Raw genomic sequence first — 22,450 nt, 5'->3', positions numbered from 1 at the left:
GCTTTCTGAAGATAGGCACAAAATAATTTCACTACATGCTATGCTGTTTATGACTTATGTGAAAAATAAATGTGATTTGATATGAAGTCAGTCATATAGTGTTCTTTCAATTGTTGAGTCTTCCATGCTGATGCTGCCTCAGCCAAGCCCCTGTAATTAGTGACAATAAGAAAATCTTCTAATTTTTTTTTTATAACGTTTTTAATGTGTAAAATACAAGTTAAGTGTACATGCACTTTTCGGGAACTGAACGATCTGATCTTGGCATGCAGGTTTTTTAAATAAGAACAAGTCTGTGTTATATTGAAACTGTAATACTTTAAATGTGGTGTAAACGTAGCCTGCATGCTCGCCTGGCCCATCTGGGGGCAGTGCAGCTCCCCCCTCTTGTCCTTTCCTCTAACCTCCCCTCTTCCCAAAACAACAACAGAAAATCATAGAATCCATTATTTCCTGTCTGGCCCTGGGAACCAGCAGGGTCCTCTAGCAGGAAAACCCTGCGGGCATCCACACAGATGCCTGTCTGCCTGTTTCATTGGCTCTCCAGTCACAAATAACACTAGAAGTGATTGCGGGATCTAAAGTAGAGAAACAAGAGCCTGCAGCTGGGGAGGCTAGCTAAATACAATAATGTGAGGCAAGCACAGAGTGTAAACTGGCAAGAGTGATGGTGTATGTGGATATTGGGGGACAGGGGAGTTACGGGAGAGGCTATAAAGGAAAATAAGGGTTTTTATTATTGAGCCATTACGAGCCTGCTATCCCTGGAATCTTGTAAAAGCATTTGAGTGTGAGTTTGTTTTAAGACTTACTAGATCCCAGATGTGTACACGGGCTGCATGGCCTGGTAGATTTTGAGGAAAGGGCGACAACCTGGAACACAATTTTTCAAAAGTTGTTTAAATATAAATAATGTTTTTTAAAATCCTTATATGTGAGTGCACATCTGTGCATGACACTCACCTCCTTTAGACTCGAAGTTAGGGATGCCGTGCATGATGACGTGGTGAAGGAACAGGGGTTTGTTGTTGATCTTGATGTGCCCGGAGAGCAAGCCGCTGAAGTACTCCACATACCTGAGCGAGTTAGAAGTGGAGAAAAGGAAGACATGAACATGCTGCTACGTTCCTGTCTGTCAAACTGTATCAGGATTCCTAATGTTTTACAACAAAGGGCTGAAGGTATAATCCTGTGTTCATCACAACAAAGAGACACAGTCTTTGACCTCTAGTAACAACAATGAATGTTTTCAGCCGTGCTCAATGAGCCAACATTGCTCCTTGTTTTCACTATAAACTCAGTCAGTCAATTAAACACTTAACAGCTACACAGATCAATATTTGTTATATCAACAATGGATCAAATGGATATGTGCAATGTGAAGAGGCTGCATGTAGTGATAAACCCACAGAAAATCACCCACAGGTGTTTGTTTTTTTTAGTGACCTGTCACGGCTTTTCCTGTGGCTTTTGTGCTGCCAAACATCGGTGTATTTTGGAGACCTGTTAACGCTTTTCCAGCGTCTTTTGCGCCAGCAAACATCAGTGGGTTTTTTTGCCACTCATTTACTCTTTTCTGGCGCATTTGTGCCAGCGAACGTCAGTGATTTTTAGTAACCCTTTTACTCTATTCCAGCACCTGTTGTGCCAGTGAATGTCAGTGTTTTTTAGCAACTCATCGACTCTTTTCCAGCGCCTTATATGCCACCAAACATCAGTGTTTTTTAGCGACTTGTTTACCCTTTGCCAGTGCCTTTTGTGCCAGTGAATGTCAGTGTTTTTAAGCAACCCATTGATGCTTTTCCAGCGCCTTTTGTACTAGCGGATGTAAATTTAGCAACTCATTGACGCTTCCAGACGCTTTTGTGCCAGAAAACTTCAGCGTTTGTTAGTGACCTGTCAATGCTTTTCCAGTGCCTTTGGTGCCAGCTGTCAGTGTTTTTTGCGACTCGTCAACTCTTTCCAGCGACTTCTGTGGTGCAGAATCTGGGTATTTTAAGCCAAAACATGGTGTTCTCCTAACCATATCCAAATGCTTTCCGTGCCTAACCATTGCTACATATTAACCACAATGTTAGAACATACATAACACATACACATTTGTACATAATAACATACAAATGTAATGTATCCTTGTTTCGTAGAAATGTACAGTGTCAACATTTTTTCTGGAGATTGGGTTGTGAGAACATAGCACATCATTAAGTAGCTAGAAAGCCATACATACTGCTCAAGAGTTGGTAGAGAGCAATCCAGAGAAGAGAAGAATGAATACTGAGCAGAAACACTTGGCTAACAAGTTAGATATATCAACACTATCGTCAGCTTGTTCTGCTGCCTCTGGGTGGCCATTAAAATGAAATAATGCAGCTTTAGATATTTTTAGTTCATAGAAGGACAAAGGTTTCTTTGTGAGACAGTTCACTTCGGGTCAAACTCATACTATAAACAACAATTGAGGGAAGACTGACCTTTTCTGAGATGGCTGGCCCACAGGAAGCACTTTGTCTTCATAGAAGCGCTTCATGGCAAATCTGTCCAGAGCCTGGTCAGCACTGCAGTCCAACAGAAAATAAATGGCACACATAAGGTTAACATACTTTTGAATCACCTTCATTTCCACTTGTATGTGTATGTGAGAGCAGCTTCGTCACAGTAAGCTCAGTCATGCCATGCCAGACATCTGAAAAGTCTCCACACCATGACTTGTGCACAGAATTATTTTAATGCACCTGCCTGTTTATGCAAAACCTTTCTTCAGCATTCCTAATGTTAGACATCACACTGCACACGAGTGCCAATGCAAAGACAGGCATAGAATTAATAATATCAGATGCACCTGTCACGCCTAAGAAGAACATAATCCGTTACGCAATGTACGCCAAGTCTGTCCAGTATGGATCTCAAGATTTTGTGGACAAAATGGCCTTAGTGTTGATGTCTGACAGCTTATTCCACATAACCTCCATTACACAGCACATAGTAGAACATCTTATTGGAGTATTTATGTAACATCTTTAGTCCCATATGGCAAGTGTCAGTGTTTTCATGTTCCAACATTTTGCTGTTTAATAAGGACTTATTGCCAGCTTTAAACTGATTTGTGAGATGATGTGTTTATAGAGAAATCTAATACTTTTGCGGAGAAGAAAATGTGTTACATAGTTATTTCAGAAACAACAGGGAGTCATGTGCTCTTCTGTTTGTTCACAGTTTACATCTCTTTGCTATTTGTAACAGAATGCTATCTGTCCAAATCCAATAAAAAAAGATAGAAAAATGACCACTTAATATCTAAATCATATGATTTGATGACACTTTAAACTAAATTATTGCTTCCTCATACTTATTGAATCAAATGCTTTTCCTTGTATTTCTCCAAATAAAAGTGTTGTCCCCAGTCTCATGTTCCACCCCTCCTTCCTCTGTTCATCACAACTCCATCTGTTCTTCCGATGTGGGCTTTAGTCTTGTGATGATGAACAATGCTGGTTTATTTAGTTTTTCCTCTAATGTCTCCTACTCATGTCTCTCCCTTCTCCATGTTTTACTTTATTCACTTCTATGTTTCTGTTTCCAGAACATTACAGTTTCATCTCGCTTACTCCATCCTTTTCTGTCTGACTTTCTCTCTCACCTTGTCCACATGTACTTGGGTATATTAAAAAAAACATAACTTTTCTTTTGCTTCTTTTCGTTGACACACAAACTGTGTTTCAGGTCACTGAAAAAAGACCTTTTATAAAACTCTTTTCAGGGTGAAAATTACAAAAAAAATCCACAGTTTTCAGTGTGGATGTGTAGTCAGGGAAAACTTTTTCAACTTGTAACGTTTTAGATTAAAGGGAGAGAAAAACCTTTTTTCAAAACTACCTATGTATGTGTGGACTGGACCTCAAACACTCCTTTTTCACCAAATAAGCTCTGGTTCTTAAGCCAGTTCCTTTCATGATTGTTGGAACCTTGGTGCTATCTAGAGAACTAGGCTGTGTTTGCACCAGTTTTGTGCAAAACCATTGGCAAAGATGTGCCACCATAGAGGGCGCTGCACAATGCACAACAGATGTAAACAGTAGTAGCAAATTGCAGATGACATTGATTACCTGCAAACTTTTGTTCTGTTATTACAGATATTTGATTGTACCCAAAAGAAAGCATGGACCAACTATTACTGAGACTACTGCATGCTCTTTTTTTCTCACATGACTTCTCTATTGTTGCCTTCTCTATTCTCTCTATTAAAATCTGTAAAATATGACACACCCAATGATGTCGTCATGGTTTGCACTTCAGATCATGGTAAACTTGTTTGGTTTTTTTTGGTTCCATCTGAGACTTTTTGGTTGAAATGTGCTTAATGGTTCAAACATAGGTGCAGAACCCAGAATAAAAATGGTTCCATGTTGGTGAAAAAAAGGTAAGAGTGTGCTGCAATTTACCCCTCAGCAAGTATAGTTGAGATTGTAGACCTACCTGGCAGATATGTTGCTGTAATGCATGTAGGCTGCCACCACCACTCCAGTTCTGCCTCTGTTGCCCTGAGAAGACATCAAACAAGCAAGAGTCAACCACAGATTTTATCTTCCAGGTCATGACGGTGTCCAAAGAACTATTTATCCACATCATTATAAAATAGAATCTTCTTTCGTAGTTAATGGTTATTTGAGTAGTTTTATCCTGGTGTTGTTTTTAAATGCAGAATCCTGAATTTTAGTCAGGTCAAAATCCAAAATTGCAGGATCCTACATTTACCATAATGCAAATTGATAGCATCTTTTTGTTGAACCTCTCCTGCCTAGTAAATTCCCACATCTCTCAAACTCCATTCATCCAGTTTGTAACTTTCTGTTATACATGTAAAGTCTCCATGCCCAAAACTGATCATCAGAGTTATTTATTCAGACTTAAGAGACCTTCTTAAGAACATGACATTTTAACACTGTTGTAAAAAGCTAAATACAACCCCCCAAAACTAGCTTACATTAATTCTATCAATTTTGATCATAAAACATTTAAATTATCTGACTATACCTGTTATTTATATGGTAAAAAAAAAAAAAAAACTGGCCAGGCATTTAATAAGCATCCACTGAGCCAAAGTACAAGCGCAGGTTTCTATGGCAACATCTCGGATTGCATTCATTTTACATATCCATTCATCTTTAAAACAAGGGTCACTGTGGAGGATAAATGTGTTCCACATTATAAATATCGCGGCCGCTTAAACAGCGTGGAGCCCAGTGGAAATGATTTGTTGATATGCGAAAACCCAACACAGCCTGCTTCCTTAGTGACCACCACAACTTCTAAGCCCACACTCACACTCATCACCAGGATTACTCAACTCGCAGTAAAATAACACCAGTTGTTATGGCAGCCGACTTGTTTGTAACCTCCCTGTGGGAACATCTTGGAATGAGGCAGGGATCCCATGGTTAATTCTTATGTTGCAAAACACAATCAGGAACACTGTAGGGTTAACGTGAAAATGATTAGGTATTGCATTTAGGACCTCGGTCAAGTAGTTGCATTTGGATATACTTTTTATGGCCTGTGTCGGCATATTGAGGAGCCAGACGAGTGTGGTTTGCCACAAGAGTATAATGTGATGCAAGTAAGTTTAGGCAACAACAGGAAAGTATTGGTCAATTCAGTCTTTATGGTATTGTTACGAGTAAAAGGGTAAATAAACCTAAGCAGCCATGATGAGCGGCGTGCCTCACCTCCCTAATTTGTGTTTTCCTAACCCGCGTCCAGCAGAACCCAACCCAAACAAGCACACAGAGAGACACACTCTCACACACAAACTCTCCACCCTGAATGTCAGCGTTTCACTCAGGGGAAACGTCACTACACAAAGAACAGCTGCAGCCTCAGGAAGTGGGGGTCCTGAGAAGAGCCTGAGAGCACCCTCTACTGTCTGCACATACTTGTTCCATTCTCACAGCAGCATTCTCTCGTCTCTCAGTCTCACCTTGTTGTGTATGACCACCACGTTGTGGCTGTCTGCACTCAGCCAGGTGTCCATGGCCTTGCAGATGCTGCAGATTTTGTCCAGGGCTGGAGCATGGTGGTCAGGCCAGCCAAAGTCCAACACCTGAGAGAGGAAAGAGATTGTCAGTCAGATTCATGGAGAGGAGAGGAGAGGAGAGGAGAGGAGAGGAGAGGAGAGGAGAGGAGAGGAATCAAGCTGTCAGGCTTACCTTTGGATTGAGTTGGCTGATGTCATAACGCTTCTCACTGAGGTTGAAGAGCTAAGGAAGAAGTAAAAGCGAAGATCATATTATTTTTTTTGCTAATACATTGCATGTAGACAGAGAAGAAAAATGTTATATATTATTTCATTTGTTCTCATTGATCAGTGATCATTCTTCACTCTTACAGATGTTTTCCTTGGCTGGCTTTGGCGAGGTTTATGCTTTTCCTTATTTTCTGTCATATACATTTATATATAATGTTACACTGTCAGAGTTTCATATAATGAGGAAAACGTATGTAAGCATAATCCATATCAGCAAAAACCTCAGGCTTCACACTGTTGTGCTGTTTTTTTTTCTACTTTTGCGACAAGCTGATGTCAGCATTACTCATGTTACTTACAACTAAGGTAGAGATGGATATTTAGCTACATGCTTAAGTCAAGAAAAAAATTAATCTTGGTTGCCAATATTGTTAATTTCTTCTTGATTTCAAGTCATATTCCTGCTGGACCATGTCCAATTTTAAAGATTTTGGTTTATAAGCTTTTACTGGTGATTTCCACAGTAGAAAGTGCCGCTATACTCTACTCGGCTGCAATGATGGTGCGGAGATGCTGAGAGAGCAGATGCATAAGACCCAGAAATACAGACTAATCAGAGCAGACTTGGCCTTTTCAGGAGTGAGGCTTGAAGAGACAAGCATTAAAACTGAGCATCTCAAACAGAGGGTGATTATAGGTGTTTCAGCACAGACAACATAGTGTTTTTCAACATTAAAGCATGTACACATTTTAAGCAGATCCCCAAAATACAAGTATGAACCAGACTAACTAGCTGGACATGCTAACATTAGCGACTTTAATTAGAGCAGATAAACACACTGTAAAATCCACTCCTTAAACTTCTGCTCTTGTGTATTTGTTTTGGAAAGGTCAGTTGAAAAAAACCCATCAGCTCTACAAATGTTTGTTGATTATCACTCTCACTTGCTAGACTCTTACTGTATAAACTCATGATTCCTCTGTGAATAAATGTGGACAAAGCCAAAGCTTGACAGACCCACAGTGCTCAGTTGTGTTTGCTAAGTTATTATTGGACAGTCACCACTTTGGGGAAAGGGTTTAGTGAACGGTCAATTCCTGCCGTATACTAAGGGTGTGCCACAGGGATCCACTTTGGACAATGTCCTATTCACGATTTAGAATAACTAACATTGTTTTACACACACACACACACACACACACACACACACACACACACACAGAAGGTGTTGAGACTCAAAGAGGTGAAAGGAAGGATTTAGGGTAATGAGTTTTCAGCTTGACTGCAGTAGTCACCAAACACCAGATTACAATAACATTAGCAGCAGATGTACAGAGATGTACACAGATATAATACATAACCAACCAATCACATGTGAATGTGTGTGGAGATATTTGGGACTGATAGAGATCAGCTGACGATCAGCTGATCTGGACAGCTCTCCTGACTTTTTGAGCTATTATTTTATTTTTTTGAAAGTTAACTGCAGTATTCCTGTCAGGATCATCCAGATGTACACAGGAAGACTGTACCAGGTAGTTGTGGCCGTGTTTGGAGCGCAGCATGGAGGCAACCTCCCGCAGGTTGGCAGCGTAGCTCTGCTCTTCCACACTGCTGGGGAAGGAGACGGAGATGATTCTCTCTGTGATGTAGATCAGGTCCAACTCGTAGCTCTCCTCCAGGGCCTGCAGCAGACTCACACTCCTGTCAGAGAAATAGAGAAGCATTTAACCTCCGGTGTGGGTTACTGTGAAGATTCAAACTGCACTGAGCAATTTTTCATTTCAATGGCCCCACTGCGCAAAAACAAAATGGAGGTGGACTGCTGGAGCGCGAAAGATAGCTAGGAATTTAATATGGAGAAGTAACGCAGCACATGTGATTTATACACATGTGCTTGTGTTTATCAGGCCAGCTACTGCACAATCACTTTAACCATAGCATACCCAGGACATGAGAACGAAAAGGCCTAACATTGGTGTTTGTACTTTTTCTGCTTTTATTTAATTGGAAGCTTTTTTTTTCCTACCCCTGACCATACCTTACTTAGTATAGGTAAAAAGCTTTATTTCATAAGGATTGATGTACATTTTGACAGACAGCCAGTAAACAAACAAACTATGATATTTATTAGTATACAATAAATGAATTGTCTTTTTTGAAGCTTCCAACATTTGCTGCCCTCACTCATCTTTGCCAAGAGGCAGATCCAGTCAGAGCAGCCCCACACTGGTCATGGATTTGCAGGAACATTTCTAGGATTTGAGAACTTTAGTGGCTTCGGGGATAAACAAGCTCTATTTTATTACTTTTTCAATGAACTCTGGCACCAAATTTACATTCAAAGTAGGGATGCATGATATATATATATATTTTTTGCCACTATTCAATATGCTGACATATAACAACTTATTTGGCCAATAACTGATACCGATATCGATATATCCACTTTTTTCCCTACCTAATTTTAGTGATCATTAAGTCTCTTCTGTAGTGGAGGAAGCATCATATTATGCATGCATACTCATATCGTGATGGCCCACCAGCAAATGGAGACATGAAATACAATGCTTTTCAATGTGTGTGATATTCATTCATTGTGCAAAATAAGAAAAAGCGTATTGGCCGATTCTGATCTGGTTCCTTTTAAAGTCAATACTAGCTGTTACCAATGACATGCTGATATTGTCTTGCATCCCTACGTGAAAGCACAAAAAAGGCCACCCAACACACTCTCACGGCCCAGATTTGGCCCACAGGCTGTAGATTGAGTATGACTGCTAGGGTGTGTGGAGAGCAACAACATGGCCAAAACAGCACACCAAACTGATTGTTTGAGGATGGGAGTCCTGACTCTCAAAACTAGTAATCTCGCAGATCATAAATATTGAACATTTTGAGTATTTGTGATTCAAAATCGGTGCAGCCAGAGACTTCTAAGTAGATTGGGGGACATAAGAAACAATGTATCAAGATGATCTTTAGAATCATTAAAATTCTGGGCTTTATTGACAATTTTCGGGAGGGGGGGAATCAAGTCCAAAATCGACTTGATTCTAGTGTAGTGTGTACCTGGCATTAGGCATATTAATATTTTCCTTAGTGTTGTTTTTAAAAGCAAACAGTCAGTGAATGTATTCATCATCCCGAGTAAATATTATTATCCCAAAATCTTCTGGTGGAAATGCTGAATACAGATAGCGTCATTGTCGCATGATTCATTCCAGTGATTTAATATGGATCTTTATCGTTCCATACCCAAAGAGTCACTGATTTGGAGCTATACAGCATAAAAAATGTGGCTGTGTACTTCTTCTGTAAACCTTGTTACACTGAACGTCATGAATGTCCTTAATACAGCAAATCCCATTTCAGATTCAGCTGAACACACAACACAACACTGTTCTACAAGAAGCAAATTTCCTAATATGGAAAAGGCAACCCAGCACATAAATACCATATCCACAATGACATCATTTAATCCTTGAGGGGTTCACACTGGCCTCCAAAAAGTAAGCTCTTCCCTCTGTATTAAACACATGTTGTGTTGTTAGACTTTGGCTGTCGGAGAGGGGAAACAGAGCGAGGAGGAATTGATTAAACATGCCAGATTATGAAAATATCACAGCATACCGAGGATTACAGAAGGTGTGCACCTCACAGACCAAACAATATGTGATGGTCATTGGGAGAGTTGGTGTCTGGAGTCAAATCAGGTCAGAAAAGTGTTGAAGGGAGAGAGAACCTCTAAAGGAACTGTTCACCAAAAAAGGCAGTCACTTATAATTCATTTACACCATGGTAAAATTCCTTGATTGAGCTGTAATTTAGTCTCAGGCTTCTTACGAAAAGCTGACAATAACGTATCTGACGTTGCTCCAAAACAAACATTAAGTTGCTGTCAAATGTGCAGCACAATATAATGCTTTGCTGCCAATGGATTTCATTAAGAGTTCAAAAATCCGACACTCATCTCCAGCTCAATCGCCAGACGAAAATGTTGGCGTTGTACTTTTTTACAAACCGTGAATACATTACATTTGCACATTTCATACATATCATATTAATGTTTCGAAAGTCAGGTAGTGTATGAGCTGACTTTGTCATCAGGAGGTGGAGGAGATGTTGGATGGCATGTCATTTAGGCAAGATGCCTGCAAGGCTGCAGACCACTGTTTAAGACCAACAAACAACAAAACCAGTTATGTTTTAGTGAGTCATTGCTGAGTTTCCATTGGCTTTTTTGGCACCGAATGTTGGTGTTTGGTAGCGACACGTCAGGGAGGGTAGCGCCACGTAAAGCTGCTTTTTCAAGGGGGAGGGAGGTTGTGCCCTCAAAAGCGGGTACTTTGAGCCAAAACACTTTCTTCTTCTTTTTGTCCTAAACATAACCAAGTGATTTTTGTGCCTGAATCTAACCACAGGTTAACCACAGCATTGCTGAACGGTAAGTTTCAACGTATGTGGTACATAATAACATGCAAATGTCACATGTCTGTGGTTTGCAGAAACCTACAATGCCAACATTTTACTTTAATACACAGAAAGTTATTGGCAGATTTCCCAAAACATTCAACTATATTTTTCTCCAACTTTAAAAAGGTAATGACATTTTTTTCCTTTTATTTCAGGTTGAACTTTTCCTTTAAATGCCTGAGCTGATCTTTTTTAGATCTCGTCTAACAGACTTGTCTACAGAGAATGTGGACAGTGAGATGAAGAGGTTAAGGGCGAGGCGTCTGGACCCTTGGGGCTCAGACTGCAGCATATTTCCCACATTTGTCAGCTGTGAGTAGCCCCTGAGGAAATTGCTCATATGTCTGGGAGAGAAGAGCTCTCTGGGTTTACTATACAAGAACTGTAACCTGTTCTGTACTGTACATCTGGACCCACTCAAAACTTGCTTACTGGAAATTATTCATCAGGAGTGATAGAGGGGAAACTGATATGTCACACATGTTCTCTCTCATGTGTCGCAACAAACATCTTACTTTGAATTTCTTCTGAAGGTCGAGTCTTTTGTGTTCATGAGTTGCCAAAACTTTTTTGTTCTATCTTTTAGCTGCATCTCTCTCTCAATTTTCTCTCTTTTTCCCACTTTCTTAGTATTTCCTTTGCTCCTCTGTTTCCCTCTCCGTCTCTGCATATGTATGTCTTTGGCCTCTGGCTGCAGTCAGGGCCAATATAGACCTGTGGTTTGGTCCTATTCCAGATCCACCAGCATGCATTGACCGGCTGAGCGCCAGCCTGCTTCTCATCAGCTGCAGAGATGAAGCGATTGCTCTTTTTCTGCACGTCGTGTTTAAAGAATGACGCACTATCTCCACACGCTCAATTTCAGCGCTGCGGTGATCTCATTTGTGCATTTGGACAAACACCAGCGGTGAAGTAGGAATGTTTTATCAGGACACCTGAGACACAAGGCTGTAAAACATCTCGCCAGATATTTCTTAGTCATGAAAGTGAACAACCAGGGCTTCCGTCTCTTCTATCTTAAATACTTAGCACCCTACTCAACCCCATACTGTACTTCCTGATGGTTAATACCGACAATTTGTCATGATCTCAAGGGTCAATGATCAGTCTAAATTAAACTCAGTATTTGGATGGAATTGATCATCTTCATTAGAACAGTTTGACAACATAGACATAGACGACTAGATACTTCTTCTTTCTGCACAAACACGAAATGTTATTTCTTTGTATTGATACTTAAAGCTGCACTGATCATTGTTTTTGTATTAACAATGGATCAGGTGATTATATGTTATATGTCATGTAGTGAAAAAACAATAGCGTATATTCACTAAACTCTGAAAAACCTCAAACATTTCAGAGCTTTTCAGCCATTTTAGCTCATTGTTTTTGGTTTTCCTCAACCTTCCAACAACAGTGAAGCAAGAAACACAGACAAAGTTAGCGACCAGCTGAATCCAGCCTCAGTGGAGTGATGTTGGAGAGCAAAATAGAGCTTAAATTAGAGTAAATATTGGATTACTCCCAGTGCCCTTCTAGTTCAAAGATATATTTCAGAGGTGAGTTGTTGTGATCTGTAAGTGCTCATTGATGCTCAACGTTAGATACGTATACGGACAGGGATGGAGCCTTCTGTCCGTGCTCCAGGTTCATTTTGTCCATATTTGTTTACATTTTCTGAAAGCTTGAGGATATGGACGAAACAGAACGGAACTATCAGAGATCACAGGGACAGTGTAGAGTACTTCAAGCAAGATACGGCCATAGGAGATGATGAAGTCATTTAAAAAAAGGTGGACAAATCAGTATATGGTGAGGAGAACTCTGCCAGTTGTGTTGCGATGTATTTGATGGCCGCATAGACCACCACCATCTACGTCAGTGACGGTGTTAAAAGGTACACATATTTGAACCTCCTCCATCGTTGCCTTCATTTGTTGTTGCATGAAACTTTTGACTCTGCCCTCTAGTGCCATCCATTGGCTGTATCTATGACGTCAAATTTGAAACTGTTTCTGTCCATAAAGCGAGTATAAATGAGCCCTAAGTAATACATTAGCTGCTCCACTTGATAAGCAGTAAATCGGATCTCTTGCAATGTTCCTAAATGTGCACATTAATTAAAAAGAACAACATAAGAGTGACCTGCACTACATTTCAAAATTCTGAATCTATGCAATAACATTTACAGCATGAAAGAGACATTGCAAACCAAAGTTGTCAGCTCACCTATAAAAATGGATGTCTCTGCTGTAGTTTACAGTATGTTATGTTTGGGAATTAATGACATTGTTAACTGGGGTGCATCCATGAACAACCAGAATTAACAAAGTAGAAAATGATTTTAAAAAATAAGCAAAAAACTGAAAGCTGTCTATGCCATGTTTACTTACTAATTCAACTTCAGCTTAAATCACATTTTACTGTGCAGTGGATGAGGGCTTGTTATCGGTGTATCAGCCGTGTAGCATTGTGCAGCTCAAACCTTCATACAGATAAAACTATCTGTCTTTATCAGAATGTAAATAAGCCTGTCTGGGCCCACTACTTTGATTGGATACCTTCATTCAGCCAGAGCATTACAGAACACACGATTGTCAGACTGTTATGAACTTTTGAAAAGCCTTTGATTTTTCCTTTATATGGATGGAAAATGACCGTAATCACTCTGCATGTGCTGTTAATAGTGGTGATGTATTAGATGTTGAGCTGTTTTTATAACTCCGTATCAACTCTTTGACTCGCTGTGAGGGAATCAAACTGTCACTCAAGCTGAGCACAGCATCTCAGCATGAGCTGTTGTGGTGTCAGGTTTTACACATTAATTACACAACTGACAACATCTGTGACTCCCTGAGGGCCGAGGTGAAAGGGGCCGACACTGAATATCTTTGTGTCCAACAAAACAGTGTGAGGTCCAGTTCAATGACAGGGCATGTTGCTGCGCTAATTCCCCAGGTCAAATTGACAAATATCATATTATATCGATTTTTTTTTTCTAACACTCCATATCTCAAGCTGAATATGATAGTGGATGATTAAGGTTGTCTCGAATTAAGCCTTTTATGAGAAACCTGCAGCTCAAAGAGAAGAGAGGTGCTCCTACCTTGATGGTCTGCGCCGGGACTCCATGCTCTTTGAAGATTTTGTTGAGCCCTGCAAAACACAAAGAAAAACACACTAACTTTACCATATGCTTATGCATATAATTTCAATACTTCCATTCTGGAGCATTGGGTTAAATCATGTCCTGCCAAAAAAGGTTAATATGATTTAAAAAAAAAAAAAATAGAATAAACTTGATATGGATAAAATAAATGTGAGTTATAAAGTATTTTTGTTGTGTTTTTATTTTTTTAATTTCTAAACTTGCCCTGTGCCGAAAAACAGCCTTGTTCCGGACAAGAATTCACAACTTCAAACAATCAAAAAACGTGTTAAAAGACTTCAAATCTGGAACTAACCGATAACATAAGGGTCAAAGTGTACTGTCATGTTCATCTTTGATTTAGAATATGTTTCTAATGAAAATGTTGGCCCTTTAAAGATGTATCCCAAATTTTTGTCAACTTCATCAAAACCCTACTAAAACAACATTTAATCAGGCATAAAAGGGGTTACATCCCAAGGACTCCTGGTTCATGGTTTCCAAAAAGGCGGAAATGCTGCCATGTACCTGTAAGCTTTCTATTTTTTGATACATTTATTAAATAATGTTGCTATCTGGTGTGTCTCAACCATAAACCAACCAAAACTAAATGAGAATTATGGTTTAAAAAATTGCATTTTGATTAGTGTTAAGAGAACTCTCGGCAACTTTGAAAAACAAAATGGCACCGCACTACTACTGCTGAGAGATTTATAAATATATACGTTTTGTCAACTCCATAAGATGTCAACTCTGTCAGATCTTACCTATAACATATATTATGTATACTATTTAAGAAAAACTTAAATCACTGAGTGGCTGATTTTCCAGCCTGACTGAAAAGTAGAAATCGAAATTCTCCCAAAATAAGGTTTTGTCTCATTTCTCAAAAATGAGTGAGTTATCAGTTCAGTTTTCTTTCTTTTTCTTTTATAGATCACTTTTCTTTCAATTGACTAATCGACTGATAGACTTATCATTGCAGCTCTATACAATGGTGCTTTAAAAAATAAATATATAGAGGACATCAAAATTTACAGTTTGTCCAACAACAGAGCTCATTTGAAACAACCTCAGCATCAATCATTTTATTCAATACCCTTTCTAACAGTTCTCTGTTGGTTTTACTTTACATCACGACTTCCATAGTATCAGTAAGTCCATAATATCACAAATAGTTCCACTGATTGTGGATTTACCTGCTATGGAGCTGTGATTTTACTCTATATAAAGTAAGGCAGTTCAAGAAACAAGCTGTTCTCTGATGGTGCCATATTTAGGAGGTACGCTGACATGTTCCATTTTGGTAAGTGGGATATCTTCAACGAAGCAGTACTCAATGTGGCTGAAATGAGCATGACAAAGGTCAAACTCATGTATGAACAGGCAGTCGCATGTAGTTTGAAATTGTATTCATCCCTCTAAAATGAACACATCAAGAGACAAGCTCAGGTTATTGTTAGTTATATATCTAAGGCCACATTTTACACACTGTGCGCAGAGTGCACCTTGTGGTTATGATGCTGCGCACTATCGTGTGAGGATGGCATCACATGCTGCCCTCACAAAGTAAAGCCGAGAGGCCCTTGTAGAGGAAGTGCGGCTGAAGGTGATGGACTGTGTTTGGCTCCACTAAGCCTCGTCTTCCTCGCCTCCCCCTCAACCCAGCTCGAGGAGGGGGTCAAAGGCCATGTGGTCTTGTTCACTCCCCTGTGGTGTTTGGGTCACATGTACACAGGAGGGGGCTGTTATCCATCATCATCCATTAGATCAGACTGGCTGGCTAAGCATCGGTGTCAACAGCACCACTCGCGTCTCGGATGAGTTTCAGCCTGCTCTGCTCTCCTAACACCCGACTGTCTGTCAGTGTTCGCATTTGAAACTAAGAGAGACAACATCCAGAATTTTTTTTAAATTTGTGTTTAAGAAGTATGTCACAGCTGGAAATATGGTCTTTTCATGAAACTGGACTGTTTATGCAGTAGAATGATGCAAAAGCTTTTGAAATTGGTGCTACATGACCAGAGAAAACAGAGGAAAAGCACTGTGGCATTTGCTGTTGCTCAAGAGGTAAAAAACCTACAACTACCTGAATGCACTGCGCAACACAGGACTAATAAATGCTCTTGCTAGTGGGTGATGTAATGAGAGCTAGTCTGTTTGGCAAAGACAACAATATGGCAGTCATATGGTAACAAACGATCTCCAATTACAGCCAAACAGTGTACTAAAGTATGTTTCTGAAAACACTTTAGGCAATGCAGTAACAGAATCTTGATCAGCACGGCCTAGTATTGTAGTTTGTTCTGAGTTTGGTCTGCATTTGAGAGAGAGACAGAGAGGGGCATGTCTCTCTATTGATTCACTTCTACTGTATACTCTTTGTGTCAGTGGTGTGCATATGAAAATGAGGAAGTAAAATCTATAGTTTGAGCAACAGCCCAGAGCCAGTGAAAATTTGTTGGACGAAGCGAAACGTGTCATACAGCAGATTTGAGCTTGAAGGTAAGTAGGAAGATCTGGGCACTGGTAAGATGGAGGGTATACCTACATTAATAGGATACAAAGCAGGTTGAAAATTGGCAAAATACCCCTTTAATCAAAGTAGTGGACCTTTTCGTGGATAAAGCTCCCATGCTGTGTTATTGTAGCCAAAAATAACTACACGTGCAGCAGCTTATAAAAAAAGACATTGCTAAAAATCTGCAACCTTTTTGTTTTATTTTGCAATACACTGTAAGTAATATTTAAAAATAAATGATTAGCTGTAAATAATTGCGATACTAAAAATAAGTTTGGAAATTTCTCAGGATGCCGCTAGTATGGGCATTACTGTAGTGCTAGTGCTAGCCAACTAGTTAGTGACAAAGTTGAATGCACTTCCAAGCAGCATAAACAGTGCTCGGACCATGTTTTCTTGACGTTGAAGATTTCTTGACCTTGTTGAGTCAAAGTCAAATAGAAGACGTCAAATAAAAGAAAACAGCTGGATGATTTAAGGTTGGACATTGCATGAACATGTGTTTTTATTGTGGCTACAAGGAAATCATTTAATTTTCGGAGGGCTACACCTTGGCCCTACCCTGCTCCAGTTTAGTACCACCTATGTTCTAAGGAAACAACGTTAGATCCACGCTAGTTTCAAGGAAGTTTGTGACACTGATGCTTGACCTTCACTTGACTTGTTTTGACATGAGATTGCAGTGATTAATAAAAAGACAAGGCATTCCTATAGTTTGATCATTTCTTGCTAAAAAAAAAAATCAAAAAAAAAAAATCCATCCCTTTTTTAAAAAGGCAAGATCACTTGATATTGTACATATTGGTTAAATTTGTGTTCAAATTCATGGATGGACTGAACATATACTCACACATATACACAAACAAACACAGACATAAACAAATAAGATGCTACAGTGTTTGCCAATGTTCCTGTCTGTCCCAGCAAATGATTATTTCAACAAATTCTATGCACCCTTACTTTGCTCCATCTTACATCTTGGTGCTCACATGAGTCAGTGGCCCGACTGAGGCGACACAAAGCAAAATCCCCCATTTTCTGTCTGTGCTTTGGCCTAAACGTTTCAGCATGTTTCCAGTGGCTATAAAGCGCAGAGTCGCCAGAAGAGGACAGAGATGAATGAGCAAGAAATGACCTAAAAGAGAGGGTTCAGAGACCAACGCAGAGCATGAAGAGGACTGTGAGTGCTTGTGTTGAGTGGAGCTGTGGGACTTATTGTGCACAAAAGTCAAGCAAAGAACAAAGTGCTCTTAAATGGACCCCTGTGAGGTGATCACATCATCCTCCGATTTTTTTTTTTAAAACAAGGTAAACATGTCTGAGAAATCCTCTCAGTTTGAATGCAGACACACAGTACATGGTGCCACCACTTCAACCAGCATGCAAACAACTATCTTAATTAGAGACTGGGAGAGAGTTTTGAAGTGGTGGTGTTTATATTGTGCTGCAAAGATGGTTGTTAATTCATAGTTTTTGCTTCAAATTAGTCCGAATTGGTGTGCAGAGCATTTTATGAGCTGCAATATTTATGTTAAAATGCGACCATCTGGCTGAATAAAAGTGTTGCAGTGAAGCTACGGTCAGTTATAAGACTATAACTTTCTCTGTGGTCACACTGATGTCTTTGTCAGTGAAAAACTGACAAAGACATCGTGATGTTCAAGCACTGTGATTCTATGAATGGGGTGTACTGTGCAGCACTTGAACAAATCTATTCTCTAATTAGAGCTGCAAGATTTAAAGTAGAAGACATTAGCTCCCGAACATCACACAATCCGCACCCTACGACCTGTTACTCTCCTCTTAGAACTTGTGTTGGGAAGGAGGGGGGGAGGTGAGGTAGCGGGTGAGGAGGAGGCGGAGGTGGGAACTGGAGTGGGGGGTCCAGCAAGCCTGTTTCCAGATGAAAACCATCTGTGGAGGTTGACTTTACAAGCAGGCCATTCAAATTAACCATCTGAGAAAGAGCAAGGGAGCGAAGGAGGGAGGGAGGGAGTGAGGAAGACGCTGGGGGCTGGTAAAAGTCCGCGAAGGAGACCAGAGAAACTGTTATAACAAAGAAAAGAAACAAGCGATGAAAGAGTGGGCAAGAAAAAAAGTGCAAGCGACAGCATCCGTGTTGAATAAATCCATCCAACCATCCATCTATTCACCCCCTCCAAACGCGTCCTACCTTCCTGAAAAGGTAGCCCGTACTCCATCGCCATGCCCCCCTCAGAGAGGAGAGCCGCCTTCTCAAAGACCCTCCTCGGTCCATCTCTGGAGAGTTCCCTCTGCCTCTCACTGCTTTCTGCCAAGCAGTGAAGTTTCCTCAGTGAAACCTCTCCCTTTTCTCTGACAGCGAAGGAGGAAGAAAAAAAACACCAAGGGCTCTATTTTGGGCAGTTGCCTGCAGTGGGCCACTGCATGCTACGGCTCAGACTCCTCCACAACGCTCCTTGTCTCCGTCCTCTGTCCGCTCTGTCTTCTCCCCTCCTTCTCTCCCTTTCTGACTGTGTTGGCCACCCTTCCCCCCTCCCACTCTGCCTCCCATCACGTTATCTCTCCCCCTCATATTCAACTTTTCCCTCCCTCTTTCTCATCTGGGTAGGGATCTAAATGCCAACTGCTTTCTGTTTCTTAAGGCACACACGGGGTCTGGTGAATGTTTACACACAAACACACACACACACACACACACACACACACACACACACATAAATCAGCTGACTGGACCACTCCGTGTGTTAAGTCATGTCTGGTGAAATGTGTCTACCTCCCCCCCCCCAAAACATGTGTCTGTGTATCCGACTATGAAATCTTCATCTGACATTTGTGTCTTTTGCACAGGTGATTTCACAAACAACCACACACTCAAATGCTGTTTTTGTTATGTATAGAATGTTCGTATCATATCTAAGTATTAAAAGTATTCAGAACTTTCCTCTATTTCCTGTAATTTTCTCCTCTTTCTGTCACAAATACTACACGCTTTGTTTAATTTTATAGACATTAAAACTTAACGAAAGGAGTCAACAGAGCAAAGCAACAGAACACCAAACCCACCGAGGAAGAAACTGACCCAGTGAAGCGAGAGAAGCTCATGTAGTCATAAGACGAATCTTTTCGATGCTCCGAGGCGATGAAGCGCGGGGCAAACCTCTCCCAGACGTCACAGTGCAACCACACAGCAAATGCCCATGACCAGACAGCAGCTGCACACGCACACAGCTATGAACTCATGCATATACACTCCAACACATGCATACTATACAGACAGTATGTGTGAAAGAGATCTTCATGTAATCACACACTTCTAATCACTGTGTGTTTCAGGCTCTGCCCCTTAGTTAAGGTGCACACCAAATTATGACCTGAGAGGGAAAAACTCATGAGTCGAGCAAAACACTGTCTGATATGTAGCTCCTGCATGACATAGGCGCAGAAGCTTGGGCTTTTCTGTACTACACTGTATGAGAAAACTGAAGAATAACACAGGGAATGCCAATAAAAGCAGCCACACACACACACACACACACACATACACGGGGCACACTGGTGCACTTGTGTTTATTTCGGTCCTTGTGGAGAAAGTGGGCACATGGCTTTGGGTGGTAACTCTAAATCGGTTACTTGATCCTTCCTTTCCCAGACAAAATACAACTCGCAGGAAGTTGCATCATAGACGCCGAGTGAGTCCAAGGCAAACATGTACGCTCTCACTTTGTGTGTGTGTTGACCTAACATGTGCATATGGAGGAGAGTTGTTACCCTGAAGCTATCAGAACTATTTCATTAAAGTTCCATCAACATATGTAGACCTAAAGGTGATATCATAGAATTAGTCAGGAGTGTTTTATTACCCATGACTCCCTGGGGTGTCTGGGCTGAAATCCAATATATCGATGGTGAAAGCCCAAGGCAAAGGTGATGTACAGAGACGCTACAGTGTTCAAGGATGTGTCCTTGTCAAGCAATTGTGATTAAATGTATTTTCCAATATGTATAGCAGCAGATTACACTGCAACAGGTTGAATGTGAGGCAGGCCAGTAGTAAAATACATGCTGTATGCTCACAGTGGCAGTACTCAGGACTCTGTGGTAAAATCAAAGATTTCTTTTATTCATTTATTTTTTATTTATCCTTAATTTAAGCAGAAAGATCCTGTGAGATAAAATATATTTTTTGCTCCTGGTCAAGATAGGCAGGGAATTTAAAAACATTCAAATACAGGTACAAATGGGGACAGATAACATCACAAAAAAACAAATAAAGGATCAAAAACAGATAGGAATCAAGATAAAAGGGATCATGACAAATAATGGCACCAAAAGGTAAGATGTCCTCAGAAGTTGTTTAGATCTGTACGTGTTTGTAACTTCCATCCAAGTATTGCTAGAAATGTTGTCCATACTGGACAGTTTTGGCTTTAGCCCAGTACAGAAAGTGGTGCTACCTATATCAAGCACAGTGATGGGAAATTTCCACCAGATCTGGTGGAGGACGCGCTGCCCCGCTCAACTGGCTTAAGTGTGACTACTGAAAAAGCAGGTACAGTTCTCTCCTGGACCCTATCATGGAATGCACCTGACTGGATAAACGTGCTGCTGATTTGGCGTTCCATTGCTCTCTGGTTATGGTTTCAAACAGGAAACAAAATTTTTGCCTGCTTATAAACTTCCTGTTATTCAGTTGAGAGATAGGTGAGAAATAGGCAATGTCACTGCTGAGTAATGCTTCATTTTAGAACTACATCACCTAGTTTGACAGCATGGTCCAAGCCAGGTGTATTTCACTGGACAGACTTTTTTGCATTACATTGAATTTAGTCTATTTCTATGCAAATACAAACGGGCAAACGCCCGATAATACCTCCTCCAAACTCGTCCCAACACTCCCACCATGCACTGCATGACTGCCTCTCCTGCTCTCCATAGAAAATTAATAGGAAGTGCTGAGACCAGACACCCTCCATCATTGGCTGTGGTGGAAACGTGCCATAAGAGTAAGAAGGTTGGGGTGGTGAATGGATGTCTAACAAAGCCAACTTTCATGGAGGAGAACACAGATCTTCTCCCCTTACAGACCCTAAATTAACATTTTATTAACCATATGTACAATCCGTCTTTAAGATTAACCATGTGTTGTATTTGCCTAACCTTTCCCATATCTTTCCCTAACCTGAACACTGCCATACACAGCTACTGTAGGCAGCAAGCATTTTATGTCATGTAATCAACCAATACTGTCTAATATTGACATCTTTGTCTGGTGTTAGCCTTTGTATCATTTTGTGAAAACTGAGGTTTCAAATATATGTCTGACATTGGTTTAAGAGTTTCCAAAACCTGGTCACTTAATGAATTGTGAACCTCTTGTTCTGTGTAGCCGACCTCAACCTTTAACCTTCCTGCACGTATGTGCACCCAAGAAGCACACATAGAAAACTCTGCATCACGTTACATAGCACTGACAAATCCTCCTGCTCACACATCAGCAGCTAATCCCACACTGTGATGCCTTCTGTGTCTGATGTGCCTTTGAAAACAGTCAAGGAAAAAAGATCTAATGGGAGCAGAATCAGCAGCCTGGCTTGATTCCCAGCACAGAAATCCCTGAATGTCTTGTTTTAACACTGTGATTTTAGTTCCAGTAAGATAATATGATAAGTCAGTCATCATCTAGTGCAAAATGCTGGTACTTTGTGTTTGATGTGAACATTGGAAATGGGGCTCTCTGGGGATGGGGTGGACTCTCACTTGCCGATTTAATGCCCTGGTCTGGCCTCGCTCCTCATTACTGTTTAAGGGCTCATTTATACTCCACTACTATTACATACGACAAGAGATATATCTGTTTCAAACATTGTAGGTCGTAACATTGTACCTTTTAACAGAGGCTATAGACAGGTTGTAGACAGCGGTGGTCTGTGAGGCCAATAATTACATCACAACATGTAGATGGAGAATTCTTTTCACTATCTTACTGATTCACTCCGTTCCGCAATTTTTTAAATGTCTTTGTCATCCGCTACGGTTGGATCTCACTTGATATACGCTAAACTTCCCCCACGATCAGTGGTG

The 22,450-nt window shown here is 40.5% G+C and overlaps 1 protein-coding gene across 11 annotated transcripts in view; it reads right to left on the bottom strand.

The window, feature by feature from the left end:
- tns1b (tensin 1b) overlaps positions 1–22,450 on the bottom strand; it is a 229,803-nt gene that overhangs the window by 50,753 nt on the left and 156,600 nt on the right. For 10 of the 11 annotated variants that reach the window (XM_050048049.1, XM_050048047.1, XM_050048053.1 and 7 more), the window contains 8 exons: positions 13,825–13,874; positions 7,775–7,946; positions 6,204–6,254; positions 5,975–6,097; positions 4,474–4,538; positions 2,472–2,555; positions 964–1,076; positions 813–873 (listed from right to left, as the gene is read on the bottom strand). In XM_050048049.1, coding sequence (XP_049904006.1) covers positions 813–873; positions 964–1,076; positions 2,472–2,555; positions 4,474–4,538; positions 5,975–6,097; positions 6,204–6,254; positions 7,775–7,946; positions 13,825–13,874 — 719 coding nt within the window. Of the gene's footprint in view, positions 1–812; positions 874–963; positions 1,077–2,471; positions 2,556–4,473; positions 4,539–5,974; positions 6,098–6,203; positions 6,255–7,774; positions 7,947–13,824; positions 13,875–18,560; positions 18,843–22,450 lie in introns of those variants that run through there. The other variant, XM_050048057.1, reaches the window with a different exon arrangement.

The sequence above is a fragment of the Epinephelus moara genome, chromosome 7, assembly GCF_006386435.1.
Source record: "Epinephelus moara isolate mb chromosome 7, YSFRI_EMoa_1.0, whole genome shotgun sequence".
NCBI classification, from domain to species: domain Eukaryota; kingdom Metazoa; phylum Chordata; class Actinopteri; order Perciformes; family Serranidae; genus Epinephelus; species Epinephelus moara.
This window is presented reverse-complemented; position numbering and strand designations above follow the sequence as displayed.